The sequence below is a fragment of the Elephas maximus genome, chromosome 7 (assembly GCF_024166365.1).
Source record: "Elephas maximus indicus isolate mEleMax1 chromosome 7, mEleMax1 primary haplotype, whole genome shotgun sequence".
Classification (NCBI taxonomy): domain Eukaryota; kingdom Metazoa; phylum Chordata; class Mammalia; order Proboscidea; family Elephantidae; genus Elephas; species Elephas maximus.
In genome coordinates, this window is record NC_064825.1 from 44735483 (window position 1) to 44755604 (window position 20122).

Below are 20122 nucleotides of genomic sequence, written 5' to 3' on the forward strand. Positions count from 1 at the left end.
AAATGATGTAAAATTGTGTGTGCTGGAGTATATAGATTTCACTGTAGTTTTGGCTCTCATAAAGCTTGCTTTTTTTCCAATCTCACCCCTCACTCATCTGGAGGTGTTACATTAGGCTGTTTAGGTTTGGCTGAATTATACTTAGTATGAGAGATGTGCTATTAGCTGACCATGTTGCTAAAAATAGCCCTGCAGTGAGAGCAAGAGACCATTTATTTTCTTAGCGTAAAACCAGCTTCCCAAATTATAGCTCTGCTTTTCTAGATTGACCCTGTTTGCTCTAGTGCTGACACCTACCAGGACTAATATGAAATATGGGACCCAGAACTGCAGACTGTTCTGTTAGTAAAACAGGACCTATTTTTCTAGGTGACTGCCAGATTTCATGTCTCCTGGGCTCTGGTTCCCTCTCTGCTTCTTGGATGCTGTCTTCAGTTTATCAAACTCAGCAAACCTCAGCTTAGTTCCTCTTGTGTGCTAGGCACTGTGAATATAACTATGAATCAGACACAGTCTCTACCTCAAGGACCCCAAGTTCTTAGGAGATAGATAGGCACACAAAGAAATATACTGTTACAAGTCTTAAAGCAGTGTTTGGCCATTATTTTGAGTGAAAGAAGCCAGACGTAAAAGAGCAGATACTATAGGATTCCATTTCTGTGAAGTTCAAGAGCAGGTAAAAGTAATAATGGTAATAGAAGTCAGAATAGTGGTTACCTCTCTGAGGGAAATGTTGATTGGGAAGGGGCATGAGGAAAACTTTGGGGGTGAAACAGATGTTCTATATGTTGATCTTGGCGGTAAATACATGGGTGCGTACATGTGTAAAAAATTACCAAGGTGTATACTTAAGAGTTATGTAAATTACTTTAGGTAAATTATACCTCTATATAAAAAAACCCTCTTGCCGTCGAGTCAATTCTGACTCATAGTGACCCTATAGGACAGAGTAGAACTGCCCCATAGGGTTTCCAAGGAGCCGTTAGTGGATTCAAACTGCCAACCTTTTGGTTAGCAGCCAAGCTCTTAACCACTGTGCCACCAGGGCTCCATACCTCTATATAAAAAAGAAATGAGATTCCTACAGACTTACCAAAAGAGCTAAAATTTAATAAGAAACTGAAAAAAAAAAAAAACAAAAAAACACCTGGCTTGGAGTAGGAGTCCCTGGGTGGTGCAGTTAACCTGCTTGGTTGTTAACTGCAAGATTGGAGGTTTGAGTCCACCCAAAGGCACCTCGGAAGAAGGGCCTGGCGATCTACTTCTGAAAAAATCACCCATTGAAAACCCTATGGAGCAACTCTGCAACGACACGGACACACATGGGGTTGCCATGACCTGGATCACATGGCAATGTTTTTTTTTTTTAACTGGTAGCTTATAGTGGGCTCTTGGTGTTATTGGAATGAAAGCATTGTTGCTAATGAAGTCTGTTTCGGTTTTCTTTCTCATGCATCTAAGAACTTATGAAAATAGATAAGAAAGTATTGATGTTATTTGTACAGCATTTCAGTTCACATCTGTCATTTGTATCTATTGTTTAATCCTCAGAACAACTCAGGACTTGAATAGATCTCATTTTTTCCTGGTCCAGTGTTTTTCCAACTAGACATGCTTTTGTGAGTCTGAACTGGTATACTGTAGTTAACACCTTGAGAAGAAATTATTTTCCTTGCCTTGGAGTAATCTGGGATGGCATTTCCTTTAGTAGTTACACTGAGATGTTAAAAATGTAGCAGAAAGACACACAGGCCTGGACAAGCCAAGTCCGTTCTCTAAGGGAGAGAGAGGGGTGTAGACTGAGGGCCTTTCACCTCCAAAAATTCTGTGATTCTTTTTATACAGATAAAAATTCATTGCCATTGAGTCAATTCTGACTCATAGTGACCCTATAGGACAGGGTACAACTGTCCTATAGGGTTTCCAAGGCTGTTTTTATACAGATGTGTGAGGCCTATAAATAGGCAACATCTGCAAAATGTTCTTTCCTTACTTACGTCACAGATCTATTAATGCTAAAGGAAGAATGAAATATTTATTAAGCACCTGTGCTGATGTTTTCATATTCCATGATTTTAAAAATATAAGTGCCACACAGATATGATGAGTTGGTACAGTTATAACTTTTGCTTGCCTTTTTTTTTTCTTTTATGACCTGAAGTTTTTTTTAGACCTGAAGCTCATGTCTAATCATATGTCTACTTAAGGTAGAAAGAATCAAGTACTAACTTGTGGGCGTGAATAGCCTCGTAGACCTTTGTAATGATGTAGACAGTCCCAAAATGTCTGGTTCCTGGAGGCCTGGGCGTGTTTGTCCAATAAGAATGGTGCATCTGGTAGGGGACGAGAAAACAGGCACCAGCTTTATGACAGGAGATAGCTAGGAGCAGAATGATCATGGATTAGGGAAATTATTGCCAATGAAAATAATCCAATCCTTCTCCGATGGCCAATGTTTTATGTTCACAGTCTCCTGGCATTTAGCAAGGATCCCAATTAAATAGTGATGGTTAGGGAGTTGGTGACCATAATTTCTAGCTGCAAGATGTACTTACAAGTGACTTTCCCCCTGAATTGACCTTGCTTCCCCAGGCAGCATTATCTCAGGGCTTGCCTAGAATACATTCTTGCAATTGATCAGAATTTTAAATTTCTTCAAATTATATCATACATACCCATCTTATGGCATACATAGCTGCAAACATAGCTGCAAATACGTGGTTACATCCTCCCATCACCTACCTGCAAATATACAGGATTTGTAATTATAGGCATAAAATGAAGCTTTTAGTTTGAATGGACATGATTACTTTCCAGGCATTAGTCCTAGTGTTTTCTTTTTCTTTCTGTATGCATATATACATACATACAGGTACATGTGTATGCATAGTGAGGTTATTCTTATCTTGGGTTTGGGGTAGAGGTAGTATTAGATTTTCTGGTACCATATATTTAGAAAGCATGTTAATATTATGTTTTGTTTAAAAAATGAAAAATAAAAACCTATTCTATAATACAAATTACAGAAAATAAAACTCATATGTCTTAGTAGAATAAAAGATTGGAAACAATGTTATATAGCCATAGGATCATATAAGGTCAGAAAAGGAAGGGCATGTTGAGATTATTTTAGATTATTCAGTATGTTTCTTCAAGGTTTTATAGTTTTTAAACATAGTTTTTTAATGTAATTTTTAATTGACTCAACATACATAAGTATACAACTCAACAAGTTTTCAAAAAGTGAACATACCTATGTAACCAGAACCCAGATTAAGAAACAGAATGTTACTGGCACCCTAGAAGTCTATATATATATATATATTTTTTTTTTTTAGTAAACTTAAGCACTACCCCCCAACTGTTTCTGAAATTCTCCCTAAGGCCCCTTCCTCCTCATCAGCCCACCAGCTGAGAATCACAGATCTAATTTTATCCCTATTTACAGGTGAAGAGTTTGAGGCCAGAAGAAATTAAAGCAATTTGCCAAGGTTGGTGGAGGACAGGAGAAGAGGAAGCAAGAGAAGGAAACTAGCATATATTTATTATATTTTAGGCACTTGGCCAAGTGCTTTACATGAACTACTTGATTTTTAATTCTATTATTCTCTTTACGTTCTTTTATCTTCATTTTACAAATGAGGAAAGTGACACTTAGAGAAGTTAAATAACTTGCTTAAAATCATATAGCTAATAGGTACTAGGTATAAGATCCAGATTGGAACTCAGGTCTGTTGGCCTCTAGAGCCTGTGTTCTTTTAGTATCGTATACAGCCTCTCAAAGATGAGAACGGGGGTGGGGGGCAGAGAAGAGGATTATTGCTGCTAGTCTTATTAGCACATGCACTGCCAGATTGTGTCAGAGCTACATTTGACAAATGGCACTTAATTGAACATCTGTTTTTTATTTTTGTTTTCTCTCTCCCCCACCTCTTGTCCAGTGCTTCAGGCACCGTGTATACTGCAATGGATGTGGCCACAGGACAGGAGGTGAGTATCCACTGTTGCTCCTTCAGTTTTACTGTTTCTTTTTATTTTTGGTTACTTTTTAGCCCTTCTTAGCTCACTGGGGACTTCTTCTAGTTCCTCATTATATCAGACAGAGAGTAACATGATAAGACTTAGGGATTTTAGAAAAGTCACAGTAGCTAAAGTGTGGAGAACAGATTGGAGGAAATAAGAGTGGACCAGATGAATCAAGAGGTTATTGTGTAAGTTCAGGTGAGCGATGATGCTTTGGACTACGGTGATAGCACACTTGTGGTTGGAGAAAAGTGAATGGATTTGAGAGATAATTGTTGTTAGCAACTGTTGTGTTGTCCCCAACTCATAGTGACCCGTGCACAATAGAACAAAACGCTACCTGGTCCTGCACCTTCCCCGTAATGGGTTGTGGATTGGACTGTTGGGATCTATAGGGTTTTTGTTGGCTGGGAGATACTTAGGAGGTAGATTTGACAGGATTTGGTGATTAACTGAATGTGAGAGTGGTTCACAAGTGAGTGATACTATCCAAGGAGAAGGAAAAAAGGTGGAGGTATACCCAGACTGTATGAAGAAATTGGATATTGCCTGAGAGACTTTCTTTTGAAAGTGCCCAGTGGGCAATTGTTTACCCGAGTTTGGTGCTTGGGAGAGAAATATAGAAATGAAAGATTTAAACCTATGTCTCCTGACTCCCAAACTAGTAGACCTCCATTATCCTTTGCCCAGGATTCCATTAGGCATTGAAGGCCTTGTTTATTTGGAGTCAACTCTTTAGTCCTCTCATTTTGTTAAGCCAGGAGAACTTTGGCCTTACTGGTTTGGCTGTCTGACCCATGATCTTGTCTTTAATAGAAGGAATCTATGAAGGGAATATACAGCATTTTGGGTTTCCTTGCATTCTACTTTGTCTGTTTGCAGTGCAGGAATGTTGGCAGGCGGTCTGTGGATATAGTTGCCTCAGGGGTAGTCCTCAGTTCAAAGAGTATCAGGTTGAGAGAGGCATCTCCTCTCCTAGTGAAAATAGAGAGAAGCTGCTAGGAACCACAGCAAACCCCCTGGTATACTAGAGAAGTCATGGTTAATAGGGATAGCACATATTTCACCATGCTCTTGTCTTTTACAAGTTTCTAGCCAAATATTGAAGCTCTACCTAGGGCAAATCAACTTTTTAAAAAAATCACCATATGGTTACCAAACCAAACCCATTGCTGTCGAGTCAATTCCAACTCGTAGCGATGCTATGGGATAGAGCGGGGCTGCCCCACAGAATTTCCAAGGAGTGGCTGGTGGATTCGAACTGCTGACCTTTTGGTTAGTATCCATGGCACTTACCACTACACTACCATAAGAATTTGTTAATTGTTCCTTGAGGTGGAAATCCAAAGACCTAAATGCTTACCTTTAGCAAGTCTTTTGACCTCTCTGAGCCTGAATTTTATTTATAAAACGTACGTGATAATCAATCTGAGACCAGAAGAACTAGATGGTGACTGGCTATAACCGATGACTGCCCTGGCAGGAAACACAACAGAGAACCCCTGAGGGAGTAGGAGAGCAGTGGGATGCAGATCTCAAATTCTTGTAAAAAGACCACACTTAATGGTGTGACTGAGACTAGAAGGACCCTGGAGGTCATGGTCCCCAGACCCTCTGTTAACCCAAGACAGGCACCATTCCCAAAGCCAACTCTTCAGACAGTGATGGGACTGGACTCTGGGATAGAAAATGATACTGACGAGGAGTGAGCTACTTGGATCAAGTAGACACGTGAGACTGTGTGGGCAGCTCCTGTCCGGAAGGGAGATGAGAAGGCAGAGGGGGCCAGAAGCTGGCTGAATGGACACAGAAATAGAGGGTGGAGGGAAGGACTGTGTTGTTTCATTAGGGGGGAGCAACTAGGGGTGTATATAGCAAGGTGTATATAAATTTTTGTATGAGATACTGACTTGATTTGTAAACTTCCACTTAAAGCACAATAAAAATTGTAAAAAAAGTATGTGATAATATATGCTGTACAAAAGTTTTAGAAGAATACAATAAAGCAATGTATGTGAAAATATTTCATAAACTTTAAGAATTACGTATTTATTCGTATGTATTTATTCATTCCATAAAGAATTACTGAGCGTTTGCTTTATACCACTCCTTGTGCTAAGAACTATGTGAAAGATTCAGTCAGTCCTATGCAAGCACTCAGACTTTAAAATCATATATACATTTAGATAGAGAGATAGATAGCTGCTGTCGAGTCAGCTCTGACTCATGGCGATCTTATGTACAACAGTACGAAATGTTGCTAGGTCCTGCTTCATTCTCATAATCCTGGCATGTTTGAGTCCACCTTTGCAGGCAGTGTGCTAGTTCATCTCACTGAGGGTCTCTGTCACCCTCACTGGCCAGCTACTTCACCAAACATGATGTCCTCCTCCAGTGATTGAGCCTCTTGATGATGTATCTTTAGCAAGCAAGTCAGACAGTGTTACGTTGTGACCCATAAGGTTTTTGCTGGCTAATTTTCAGAAGTAGATTACCAGGGCTTTCTTCCTAGGCATTATAAATGTAAGAGGCCATAATTTCCATTATGTTTATATAAAAGTCTTGCAGTGCTGATAGGAACTGGCCTTAAAGTGAAAATAATGGTGAGGAAAACAGGATAGTATTATCATGCCAGTGTTACAGGTGGAGAATTGGAGACAGAGATAGAGAGGAGGTTGTACCAATCCTAAAAAGAACCTAAAAAGAGTTAGGTGATATTATTTATTTATTTTTTTACCAGTGAGGAATTTGAGGCTCAAGGAGTTTAAATAACTTTTCTACAGGGTTGTGCTACCAGCAGTTAGCGGAGACTGGTTTAGAATCTTCTGACTCCTAATCCCATGCCTTCTGGGCTGTGAGGCCACAGCAGAGCTGAGGTTAGGCACTAGGGCCCCTTCTCGTCATATTTCTGGCCTCTTGAACCTGATAGTCCTCGATGGGAGATAGGCTGGTGATTCCTGGAAGGCCTGGAGGTTGTGTACGTGAGAAGCTGGACGCAGGAAGGGGAAACTTGTCTTCACTGTGTACTTGCCTTGTGGTTACAAAACTATGAATGGAAGCAAGTCCATTAGAGTGGCTAGTGCAGTGTGGTCAGGAAGGCCTCTTTTCCTGCCCCAGGGAATATAAATCTTTGGTGGAGCTGATGGGATGTTCACAGTCTTTGTGAGTGAGTGCTTATTGGGGGTTATCCCCCTGGGGAAGAGGAGCGCATATAGGAAGACTAGCATGTTAGTGCTGGGAATTCTTCCTATTATAGACCCAACAATTGTTTATCAAGCCTCTCTTTATAGAGAAAGTATATAGAAAGAGAATAGGCTTTGCAGTCATATGGACCTGTGGGTTACTCATTGATTATGACCTTGGGCAATTTATTTGTGAATCTTAGCCTCAACTTTCCTACCTAAAAATGTGTATAATGATATTTCTACTTTACACAGTTGTTAGTTTTTGCTGAGATAACGGAAGTACCACATCTAGCACGGTGGCTCGTAGAGAGTGGGCACTCAGTAAACAGTGGTGGGAGAGTGTTGGTTTTTGCCGTCATTGCTGTTACTGTTGTTGTCATTCTCGCTGCTTTGCGTCAGATGTTCATGAAATGCTGTTGTTACTGTGATTAGCGTTTTCATTGTCTTACTTTATTAGTTAAATGTCTTATTTGTGTATGACTAATACACTGGCCACTATCTCATTTAGTCCTCAAAACAACCCTGTGAACAGGGGCGTTGGAGTTGAGATTATTATCTTAAATGTATTAATGAAGAGACTGAGGCTCAGAGAACTTGTGATTGGTCAAGGTTAGTGAGTTTAAGAGAGTCAGGCCCAGAGCACCGGTACTCAGAGCCTCAAGGCCTGTTCTTTTTCTTTTCTAAGAGTATTGTCTCCTGGCCCCAATATGTGGGTATGATAAACCAAACCCCATTGCCATCGAGTCTATTCCAACTCATAGTGACCCTACAGGACAGAGTAGAACTGCTCCATAGGGTTTCTAAAGCTGTAATCTTTAAGGAAGTAGATTGCCACATCTTTCTTCTGTGGAGCCGCTGGTGGATACCGAATCACCAACATTTTGGTTAGCAGGTGAGCACATAACCACTGCACCACCAGGCCTCCTTGGAGTGTGATAGGTGAAGGATATTTAGCCTGGCCCATAGTAAGTCGGTAGCTATAGAAAAGAATAGCTTTGTCCTAGTGTCCTGCTACAGCCTCCACGTAAGGACTCTGCCTGCCTACCTTTTTTATTCTCCTTTGTTGCTGCCAGCAGTGACCACGGTGAGGTTCATAGGCACTGCTCCATCCTCCAGAAGGAACTGCCTGAGGAACCCCAAAGGCACCCCTCTGGTTCCAGCCCTTAATATGTGTCTTAAGGGTTTAATATATCTTTAGATCAACTGTTGCTTTTCAGACATTAGAAGAAGCTAATCCTCAGCTGTTACAGAAAGCTGCAGCCAGGCCAGAAGCCTGACCTGATTGGAGACCCAACTCCAAAGCATTTTTTTCCTCCTCCTAGGGAATGGAGGTGGTCAGAATCTTTTTAAAAATATCATTTCTATTCTTAATGATTAACTGGGTCTCTGCATAAGACCGCCCATACTTGAAATAATAGGGTTTTTTCCCCATAAAAATTTGAATTATTCATCCTTGCCTCTGGAAAGACCTAATTTAGTTCACACTTTGGCTGCTACCCGAGTGGCCAGTGGTTCAAACCCACCAGCCCATCTGTGGGAGAAAAATGTAGCAGTTATACTGTGTCCTGTAGGGTCGCTATGAGTTAGAATCGACTCAATGGCAATAGGTTTGGATTTTTTGTTTTGAATTATTAGATGTTCACATTCTTGTCTAGTAAGCAGGAAAAGGGGAAAATATCTCTAGGAAGTAAACATTTAGCAAATAATTTAAAATCTCTTGTGGGATAGAGTAGCCTGTTTGCTAATGTGTTGTATGCTTTAAAAACAAAGTGCTTACCAACCCATGGAATTGTCCTTTCAACCTTCCTTACCACAAACATCTATTTAACACCAACTGTGTGTCAGGCCCTGTGCTTGGTACTAGAGCTTTCAGAATAACTTTCACGCATATGTGTGTATGTGTATATATGTATACAACACGCACACCCCTAACTAATCATCATACAAGGTAGCATTAAGAGAGGTATAAATAGTATCTTACAGAGTTTTAAGGAAGGGAAAAGGCATATCGGATAGGGAGAATGAGGTTTTTTCGGCCTGATATAAAGCATAAATAGCTTTTGAACATGTAGAAATGGCATGAGATGTTCCACATGGAGAGAAGATTTTGAACGAAGTCGGGGAGACTAGGTTGTAGGCAGAGCAACGAATGTATACAGGAATACAGTGGGAAATAAGGATGGGGCCAGATCATGAGAATTTTTCTAGTCAGGCTGAAGACCGTCTGTAGGCAACCAAGAGCCATTTATATTTTTGAACAGGAGAGAGTGTGATCGAATGTGTGTGGTAAGGAAGATCAGTCTGGCCACTGCAGAATAAATGAGAAAGTGGCATCACTTCTGTGGGTTCTAATCTTGACTTGCTATTTAATAGCTCTGTGAGCGAGTCACATATATTTTCTGAATAACAATTCCCTCATCTGCCGAGAGGGGATAAATAGTAGTGCTTAACTCATAAGGTGTCTGTGAGGATTAAATAACAAATTTGAGAACAATTTACATAGTACCTAACACATAGAAATGGCTGCAAAAGTGCCTTGGAAACTAAAGTATACCTTATATTTGGTAAGGTATTTTGAATACTTATATGGAAACTTGTTTAATTGCTGTAGACAAAAAAAGTCTATCAAGATCTTCATAGATAAACATTAGGAATCTCTTCCCCCTTAACCTGGTCAACTCTGATTTTTCTTTCCACACCAAGTTAAAAAAGTCTCTTCCACCTCTCTGAAACCTCCCTAGGTTGCCAGATTAACAGTTTTTGCGCAATATTGTGTTTCTGTAGCATTTTGTGTGAACTTCTGTTATAGCACCGCTTTTATATTGTGATATTTAAAAAGTCTTTTTCTATATCAAGGTTTGATTTCAAATTTTGGTGTGTGTCAGAATCGCCTGGAGTGCTTATTAAAACACAGAGTTTCTGGCTCAGTAGTTTTGGGGTAGGGCTGAGAATTTTCATTTTCAACAAGTTCCCAGATAATGTTGATGATCTCATTTTGAGAACCACTGGTCTACGATTATAAATCGTGAATTCCTCAAGGAAGGACTAAGACTGTATGTTATTCATCAGTGCGTGAGGTCTGGTAGATAGTAGTGCTCAGTAAACATTGAATGACTGTGGTTGCAAGTTGTCTGTACTCTGATTTCAGGTGGCCATTAAGCAGATGAACCTTCAGCAACAGCCGAAGAAAGAGCTGATTATTAATGAGATCCTGGTCATGAGGGAAAACAAGAACCCAAATATTGTGAACTACTTGGACAGGTATGGCATGTGGGCCTCTTCAGAGGGATAGAGCCTTTGGGACTGGTGGGTGGTAGAGCTATTAGAGGAGAGGGCGATACCAACACTCACAATTGCCTCCATTTAAAAGTCTTCTGTGCTTCTCAGCTCTCTGCCTCTGACCCTGCGTACTGCTGGACATATCTGATTGCCGGAAGATCCTCCTGGGTTAGACTGAAGTCTACCACCGTGTAGCTTCTAACAGCTGGTCCTAATATTGTTTGTTTTTCTATCTCAGGGATGTCCCTCAGCTCATCTGCCTGAGTCTAAGCTCTAGATCCTCAAATTGTTTTTCATCCCGAATCTTTCCTTATTCTGTTCACCTTCCTGAATAATTCCTAGTTTGTTTGTATGCTTTGAAAGTATGATGCTCATACTAGATGCTTCATTTGAGATATGACCAGTATGGGAAGAGTGGGGCTCCATCTTTATTGTAAATTTAACATAAAATAATGATTTCATTAGGTATTTATTTTGTTTTTTTAGCAAGCCTCTTTCATTGGTGTCTTCTAGTAAGTTTGTGGTCAACTAAAATATCTGGTCATTTTTTACAGGAGCTTGTATTAAACAAGAACTGTAGAACTTTTTATTCTCTTCATTAAATCCTATCTTTAGTATTTCAACCTAGAGTTTATAGGGCAGTGAGCTAGCCTTATTTTTATTTGTCCTATTCTACAGCTGAGGAAACATTGATCAGACAGGCTATGTGACCTTTTCTTTATCATATAAGAGGGCTGAGTGATCCAACCTCTGAGTGAACCTAGGGAATCTAACTCATATTGGCCCCATAGTCTATCCAGGGATATATCGCTAAATGGTAGCCCTTGGCATATCTGCAGCCCTTGCTGAATTCATTCCATTTCTTGAAACAGTGACGCTCAAAGTGAAACTCATTGTCAGCATAATGATATGTGTCTAATACTTTACAGATTTTAAAGGGCTTTTATAACCTTTTTTCACATTTAATATTTATAATTATCTTTTACTTTACTCATTCATTTATTCAGTAAATATTGGTGTCTACTTTGTAGGATTCTGGGATAGAGTCTTGAATAAGACTCAGTACTTGCATTTGTGAATCTCAGATCTAGTTAGCACTCCTAGGGAAGTTCAGTAACTCTCCTGAGTATTGGTAACATGGGCTTTAAATCCCAAGCCCTTTTGACCAAAGCATTTTTGTCCAATATTTGGGTGCTTTCTACTGGGGTGAGTCAGAATTGATGTGATGGCAGCGGGCTACTTGGATGTTTTTAGAGATGTGAGAATCGTGCCTTCTCACAAAGCAACCTACTTTATTTCCAATCTTTCTAACTTTAGAAAGTATTTTTTTTATGTTGTGATGAGCTCTAGTTTTTTTCTATCTTCAACCTAGCGATCTTAGTTCTGTCTTTTGAGGCCTCACAGAACATGTCTGCTTTGTTTTCTCCAGGAGAAATTCTTTAGAGTTTTAAAGTTAGTGATCTGTCCCCCAGGTTCTGCTTTTCTCCAGGCTAAAGAACCCTAGACTCTTCCACAGCTGACTGAGATGCAGGTTCACTCCGTGCACGTGCTTAGCCTTCGAAACCCAAAGCAGTGTCTCAGTGTACCCTGATTGTTCCTTCTCACCCTTTATCTGTACTTCTGCAGTTACCTCGTGGGAGATGAGCTATGGGTTGTCATGGAATACTTGGCTGGAGGCTCTCTGACAGATGTAGTGACAGAAACCTGCATGGATGAAGGCCAGATTGCAGCTGTCTGCCGTGAGGTAAGGCCAAGGACCAAGCAGCCTCAGACAGGAAGTGGCCTCCATATCCATGTCCCCTGAAATTCCCACACCTAATGGGATCTTAGCCTGGGCAGTGTGGAGGTGGGAGAAATTAGTGACTCTTCCATCTTCTCTTTTTATACCTGTGTTTCATAGTTTCTGTCATCATGATATTTTTCTTTAATGATAACTTTATTCTGATTATAAAATTTATACCCACTGAAGAAAAATTAGTTAAGTACCAAAAAGGATTATAAAAGTATCATTCATAACTTCAACCTATAAAGGTAACTGCTGTAAACGTTTTGTAGTATTTTCCTTTATGTCTTTGCTATGGATATATATATACTTTTTTTTTTTTGGGTAAACATCTTATTGTGCTTTAGGTGAAAGTTTACATAGCAAATTAGGTTCTCATTTAACAATTTTTATACAGATTGTTCAGTTACACTGGTTATAATTCTTACAATGTCAGCATTCTCATTATTTCCGTTCTGTTTCCATTGATCTAGCTTCCCTGCCCTTTCTTCCTTTTTATCATTGCTTTTGGGTAAATGTTGACCATTTGGTCTCCTGTGGTTGATTGTTTAAGGGAACACATTCCTCACAGGTGATAGTGTTTATTTTACAAGCCAATCTATGATTTGGCTGAAAGGGACCTCTGGGAGACGCTTAAGTTCCAAGGGTGTCTTAGGGTGAAAGTCTCAGGTTTCCTCTCGTCTCTTCAGTCCAGTAAGTCTGGTCTTTTTTAGGAATTTGAGTTTTGTTCTACATTTTTCTCCCATTCTATTTGAGACCTTCTGTAGTGCCCCTGGTCACTAAGCAATTGGTAGTTCTTCTGGTCTCAGGTTAGGAGAGGCTGTGGTTCATGTGGTCTTTTAGTGCTGTGGACTAGTTTCTTCTCTGAGTCTTTGGTTTCCTTTATTCTCTTTTGCTCCAGACAGGAAGAGACCAATAGTTGTATCTTAGATGCCCTCTTGTAACCTTTTAAGACCCTAGATGCTACTCACCAAACTAGGTAGAACATTATCTTTATGAACTATGTTATACCATTTGACTGAGTTGTCCTACGAGGCTATGGTCCCAAGCCCTTGAACCCAGTAAATCAATCCCACAGGGTGTTTGGATGTGTCTAGGAAATCTCCATAGCTGTGCCCCCATGTGTTTTATATATATGAATATGTATGTAGCACACACAAATATGTATATGCTTATGCCTAAAAATATACCTATATATACACGTGAGTATACTCATATATACTTTCCTTTATACATAAAGCATACATACATATCTCTGTAAACACACACATATGTTTTGGTTATTACTGTTGTTGCAAACCTGTATGTTATAACATTTACCGTAATTGTCTTTTATTCTTGTATACCTCTTAGTGTCTTCATATACCTTGGTCAAGTTGTGTTGACTTCTCCCATATTGTGTATTGCTTTTCTCAAAACCAGAAATAACTGGTGTCTACTATCTAGCAAGTGGTTCCCCTCCCTCCCCTCCCATCCCTGGTAAACATCCAAAGACATTGCTTTCTGTGTGTGTACCTATTCTTGACGTTTTATAAAAGTAAGACCATACAATCCTTTTGTGATTGAGTTATTTCACTCAGCGTATCCTCCAGATTCATCCATGTTATGTAAGATGTTTCATGAACTCAACACTATTCTTTATAGTTGCTGGATATATATTTTTTAATCATTTTTATTCTGCGCTCCTGTTGTATTTTGGTGTTACAAAGAAAATAAACAAGAGTAAGAAGATAGTGACATAGGAGGTACTTATTTTTATGCAAATAATGCATGCTTTCTACATCTGTTTGCCAACTGCGCCTCCCCTGTGTTTTCATAAGCACAGCTGTGCTAATTTTTTGTACATGTTGCTGTAAAAAATTTAGCATAATAAACTAACGAAAATACCTCGTGCAGGGCGGTGGGAGGGTGTTGGCAAACAAATGTGGAAGGTGCGATTATTTGCATTAAAATACAATACTATTTTAGACAGGTTAGTCAGGGAAAGTCTCACCTTAGATTCCAGTGAAGATCTGAATGATGTGAAAAAAGCAACCCAAGCAAAAATCTAGGGTAAAATATTTCCAAGCAAAAGAAATAGAGAACAAACTTAAAATACTATCGTTGTTTCTCCTCATTGCTGTTTAATATCTAGGGTCTGTAATATGCTGATGTATGTAAGAGAAAAAAAAAGAAAATGGAAAAAAAAAAAAAAAAAAAACTCCACAAGGGCTCCATGAGAAGCAGTGTCCTCAGTGGACAGTCAAGTTTTCATTACAGCAAGAAGATGAAAGGAATATTAAGAGCAGCTGAGGACACTGGATGTTTGCTGATGAGAGACTAGGATTTCCCAATGACCCAATAATTGAAAAGAGTAGACATTTAGGTGAGGTTCAGAATTTTGTGAGGATAAGTATAATAGAGGGGTGGGGTGTGATGATGTAAGATCTAGAGGCATATAGATGAAATTACGAAGTTGTATATTTAATGTTAGGAGAAAATAAGAACCCGTGAAATAAATACTGTCCTAGAAAGTATGGTCACCTTTGCATTAAGAACCTTGGGATGTAGAGAGCACACAGGTAGGTTAATGGCATTAACAAAGGACTTGCATTTTTAGGAGACCTGACTTCTTTTCTTTGCCCTACCAGTAATATAGTGTTTCTCAGCCTTTTTTTATTATCACCCCTCTAAGAAGTCTTATTAGACATTCTTTTCCTAATTAGTCTCTCCACATGAAGTTTGTTCCAAATTTAGCTATTGATAGTTCTTAGAAAGTAAAGTATTAAGACCACTGACATAGAATTTTCCTGTTGGTTTGCATCTTTCGTGTTTTTCAATTGATTGAAGTTTCGAACCATTGGATTCAGTTGAAAACCTGAGATTATATCATCCGATCCCCATATTTTACAAATAGGAAATCAGTAGCCTAGAGAGAGTAAGTGATTTGTCTAGAATGATATGGTTAGTCAGGTAGTGATATAACTAGGCATTTTAACTGTATCATTTTGTCTCCTTGTTACTCATTCTGCCTGCTAAATATAGGTGTTTTCCAAGGTTCTTTTCTTTATCCTCTTCTCTGTTTTTTGTCATTTTCAAGCATTCCAATAACTTAAAAAAAAAAAAAGAACCTCTTCTCAAATGACTTGTAAATGTTTATCTCAAGTTCAGACCTCTGTACAGAACTTAAGATATATTCAGTTGCCTACTGGACATTTGTCTGTCAGTGTTCTATAAAGCCAAAAACCAAACCCGGTGCCATTGAGTTGATTCCAATTCATAGTGACCCTATGCTATGTCAAATTCAACATTTCCAGAAGAGTCCAAAATATCTCCTTACCAAAACAAGATTGTCCCCCTAACTTCACTGCTTCTAATAATATCACTTCCATATGACTCTTATTCATCCTTTTCCTCTAGTTCTCTCATTACAAAATCCTTCCCATTCTTCTTCAGTAATTTTTCTTGGACCTCAGGTTTTTTTTTTTTTTTTTTAATCAAGGACCTAATGTTCTGTAAAACACTGAAGTAAATACATTCGAGGGACTCCTTCATGTAAACAAAACCATTGTAATGGGAAAGAGAACAACAGGGAGCATCATGAAAATGCGTAGTCAGGAGACTTGGTTCTAGACTTAGCTCTGCCACTTGTTTGGGGCAACTCCTTTAACTCATTGGGGCCTCATTTTATCTTGAAAAGAGAAGGTTAGATTAGTTGATTTTCTATAATTCTCCTGTATTGTATGTCTTTTCTTTCTCCCTCTGCCCACACCACTTCAATAGTGCCTGCAGGCCCTGGAGTTTCTACATTCGAACCAGGTCATTCACAGAGACATCAAGAGTGACAACATCCTGTTGGGAATGGATGGCTCTGTCAAGCTAAGTGAGTAGGAGTCTTAGGAGTGATAGTACTTCTTTTTCCTGTGGGATCCTGTCCCCTGTGGGGTGGAAATTATTATATAATTGTAGCTATAAGACTCATCAGTGGGTCTTTATTTCCTGGGATATGCAGATTCTTTATACTACTCTGTCATAGAATGTCATTTCATTTCTTTTTCATTCCTTTATACTTTCAGCGAAAAATAATTTGCTGAATGCCTAGTATGTGCTGGGTCCTCTGATGGGCATTGAGGGTACATGTTGTCTGCCTTCGAGGAGTTCTCAGTCTAGGATAGGAGACGTGTAATAGATAATACAAAAAAACAGTTTAGGGTACATACTTTCATTCAGTCATTATTCAGCAAATTATCATTGAATGTCTTTTATATGCCAGACCCCCTGGGAATACAAAGATGAGTAAGAGGACATAGTTCTTTCTATCAAAGACCGCATAACTTAAATAAACATAGAATTGCAATATAATGTAAATGAGCTGTAGGCAGAACATTTTTTCAAAGGTATAAGAACCAGTAGGCCAGACAAACAGGCTGTATCACAGGTGGATGGGCAGCTTGTGAAAGGCCATTAGGTACAGGTTGAGGAACTGATAAAGTAAGGTCTTGCCTATCATAGGTGATTAGGATTTAAGCCAGGGACTTATGTCTAGAGAATAAGGCAAGGACCTCATTACCAGATTCTGAGACATGAGAATGACTTCCAAGAACAAAACAGAATTAGACCAAGTGATCAAGGCCAAAATGGGCAGCTTGGATTTTGATGCCTAGTCCTTCTAGTTTGAGGAGAGGTCGGAGGACAGAGATGTTATTTCTTATATTCCTCCTGCTACTCTTTAGGGTTGGATAAGGGACAAGCTAGGAGCTGGTCTGGTAGATGGACGTAAAGTGATTCCAGCTTTGAAGAGATCAGGGATTGCAGTGGCTGGTGGCCGGGCAGAGCTTGACACCAAGGGGTAGGCAGAAAGTTAACACTTACTAAGGAGTATGCTAAATGTAAATCCTTTCCTTCTTTTATTTTCCTTATCTAGCTGATTTTGGATTCTGTGCCCAGATCACCCCAGAGCAGAGCAAACGGAGCACCATGGTGGGAACCCCATACTGGATGGCACCAGAGGTTGTGACGCGAAAGGCCTATGGGCCCAAGGTTGACATCTGGTCCTTGGGCATCATGGCCATTGAAATGATTGAAGGGGAGCCCCCATATCTCAATGAAAACCCTCTGAGAGTGAGTGTTACTGATCCTATTTCAAGATGTCTAGGTCGTTGTCTCTGGTCCCAGGAAATAATACTCAGTTGGGATTACTATGAGTTTCTAGGTAAAACTAGGTACAAGTACTATGAGAAAAATGCAAAGTAAAGGGGTTAAAAGAGTAATGGGAGAGGGGAGAGGTATGCTATTTTATATGGGTACAGAGGGAAGTCCTCTCTTTTAGGTTATTTGAGCAAAAACTTGAAGAAGTAAAGGAGCAAGCCATGAGATTATTCTGGTGATAAGAGCTTTCCAGGTATGAAGAATGCAAAGAACTTGATTTGGGAACATGCTTCCTATGTTCTGGGGAACACCAAAGAGACCAGTGTCCCTGAAGTGAGTGAGGAATAAGGAGAGCAGTAGACTGGTCAGAGAACTAGCAGGGGTCAGATCAAGTAAGACTTGTGGGGACTTGGCTTTTACTCTACCAGAGATGGGAAGCCACTGGAAGGTTTTGAGCTGAGGAGTAGTATGATTTGTTTTTAAAAAGATCATTTAGGCTGCTTTTATGGAGAAAGACTGTTGTAATAGTTCAGGTAAGAGTGGTAGCTTGGACTAGATGGGTAGGAGTAAAAGTGAGAAGTGTTTGGACACAGGAAATATCTTGAAAGTACAAGTGACACAATGAAATAGTATTAGAAAGAGAGGAATCAACAATGATTACAAGATTTTGGGCCTGAATTACTGAAAAAATTGATTTGCCAATTACTGACATGTGGCAGACCAGGATAGATGTGGTAATAAGGAGCTGGTTTCGAATGTGTTAATTTGAAAAGTTTATTAGACATCCAAGTGGAAATGCTGAGTTTGGGCAAATGCGTCTGGAATTCAAGAGGAAGAGGTCAGGAGTATAAATACAAATTTATTAATAGAGAGTATATAGTTGTTATTTAAAATCAGAACTAGATGAAATCACTCAAGTAGGGAATGAGTGCAGTTTAAGAAGAAAAGAAATTTTAGTAGTGAACTCTGGGGTAGCTCCAGTGTTTACAGGTTGGAGAGATGAAGAGCTAGCAAAGTAAACCAAGAAGCAGTGGCCTTCCTAGTAGATGAGAACTGAGAGAAGTGTGTCCTGGGGGCCAAGTGAACAACGTATTTCCAGAAGAAGGGTTGATTGTTGTGTTAAATGTAACCCATAGATTGAGTAAGATGAGAATGAGAAATCAACCTTGGATCTGCCAGTGTTGCTTATGTGGAGGTTATTGATGACTTTGGGAATCAGTATCAGTAGAATGATAGGGATGAAAGCCTAATTAGAATAAATTCACAAGAGTGGGAGAACAGGAAGTGGAATGGCATAGAGAGAGGAAAGGAGAGAGTTTTGGTGATAAATAAGAACAGAAATGGAACAATATCTTGAAGTGGATGTGGACTAGAAGGTTTTATTAAAAAGATGATGTTATCACAGCATGTTTGTATTCTGATGATTCAGTGAAGGGGGGTATAAGAGAGAAGTGTCAACTGCAGGAATGAGGTCTTGGAGTAGATGAGAGAGGTTGGATCAAATTCAGGATTTCCTGACACTAAATTCTGTGTTATCAACCGTTAACATACATGACTTCCATAGCTAGTAGTTGATGGCACTTAACCTTTTACCAGGAAATTTTAATTATCTGGACAAGGTATGGAAACTAACAAGATTAATCTCTAAGAACTTTTCTCCTTACCTGAAAGCCTGCAGGTAGATAAGACTGGCTTCCTATCTATGTCACAACCAACCATCTTTGCTGCACTTTGCCAGAGAAACAGACCCCCTTGCATTATTACACAGTCAGAATTTGTAGTGACAGTTGGTGGTAAACCTCACTCTGAGGCCTCTGGTCTGTCTAGTGCTGTGACCCTCAAATAGCTAACTCGTCCAGGAGTAAAGCCTGTCTGGTTAGCTTGGGGCCCTGGGCAAGAGACTAGGCACTTAAGAAGTTGTGCTTTGGCTGATCTGGGGCTCCGGCTTCTGTCTCTCTCTGCCTCACTTTTTTCACCTGACCATTAAAAAAAGGTCCCAATAATTGCATTTAAGAAACAGTTTTTGGATCTCCCTCTTTCTCTTAGTCCTTCCTGCAGCTGTCCATCTTTAGACCTGTCTTAGGTATCTAGTGCTGCTATCACAGAACTAGCACAAATGGGTGCCTTAAACAAGAAGAAATTAATTTTCTCACACTTTAGAGCGCTAGCTCTAAGGGAAGGTGTTCTTTCTCTGTGGGCTCTGGAGGAAGGTCCTTGTCTCTTTGAGCTTCTGCTCCTGGGCGATCTTCCTTTGGTTGTCTTCCCCATCTCTGCTTCTCTTGCTTGCTTGTTTAATCCTCTTGTATATCTTAAAAGAGATTGATTTAAGACACACCCTACAACAGTCCTGTATCATTAGTATAACAGAGAAAACCCATCCTCAAATAGGATTATCACAACAGATATAGGGGTTAGGATTTGGAACACATATTTTTGCAGGACACAATTCAATCCATAACAGCCATTCTCCATTTTTATTGCCAGGCCTTGTACCTCATTGCCACCAATGGGACCCCAGAGCTTCAGAACCCAGAGAAGCTGTCAGCTATCTTCCGGGACTTTCTGAACCGCTGTCTTGAAATGGACGTGGAGAAGAGAGGTTCAGCAAAAGAGCTACTACAGGTAATTGTTTCTATGCAGAAAAGCACTTGCCTTGAGAAATCACTCCACCAGACCTTTTTTCCTTTTAAGGTACTGATTATTATAGAAGAAAGCTTGTCTGTTA

General features: G+C 39.7%; 1 protein-coding gene across 5 annotated transcripts in view; it reads left to right on the forward strand.

Annotated features, from left to right (window-relative positions):
* PAK1 (p21 (RAC1) activated kinase 1) overlaps positions 1-20122 on the forward strand; it is a 361730-nt gene that overhangs the window by 141568 nt on the left and 200040 nt on the right. For 4 of the 5 annotated variants that reach the window (XM_049889732.1, XM_049889733.1, XM_049889731.1 and 1 more), the window contains 6 exons: positions 3942-3990; positions 10357-10469; positions 12114-12231; positions 16033-16132; positions 17174-17370; positions 19882-20019. In XM_049889732.1, coding sequence (XP_049745689.1) covers positions 3942-3990; positions 10357-10469; positions 12114-12231; positions 16033-16132; positions 17174-17370; positions 19882-20019 — 715 coding nt within the window. The remainder of the gene's footprint in view (positions 1-3941; positions 3991-10356; positions 10470-12113; positions 12232-16032; positions 16133-17173; positions 17371-19881; positions 20020-20122) is intronic. The other variant, XM_049889734.1, reaches the window with a different exon arrangement.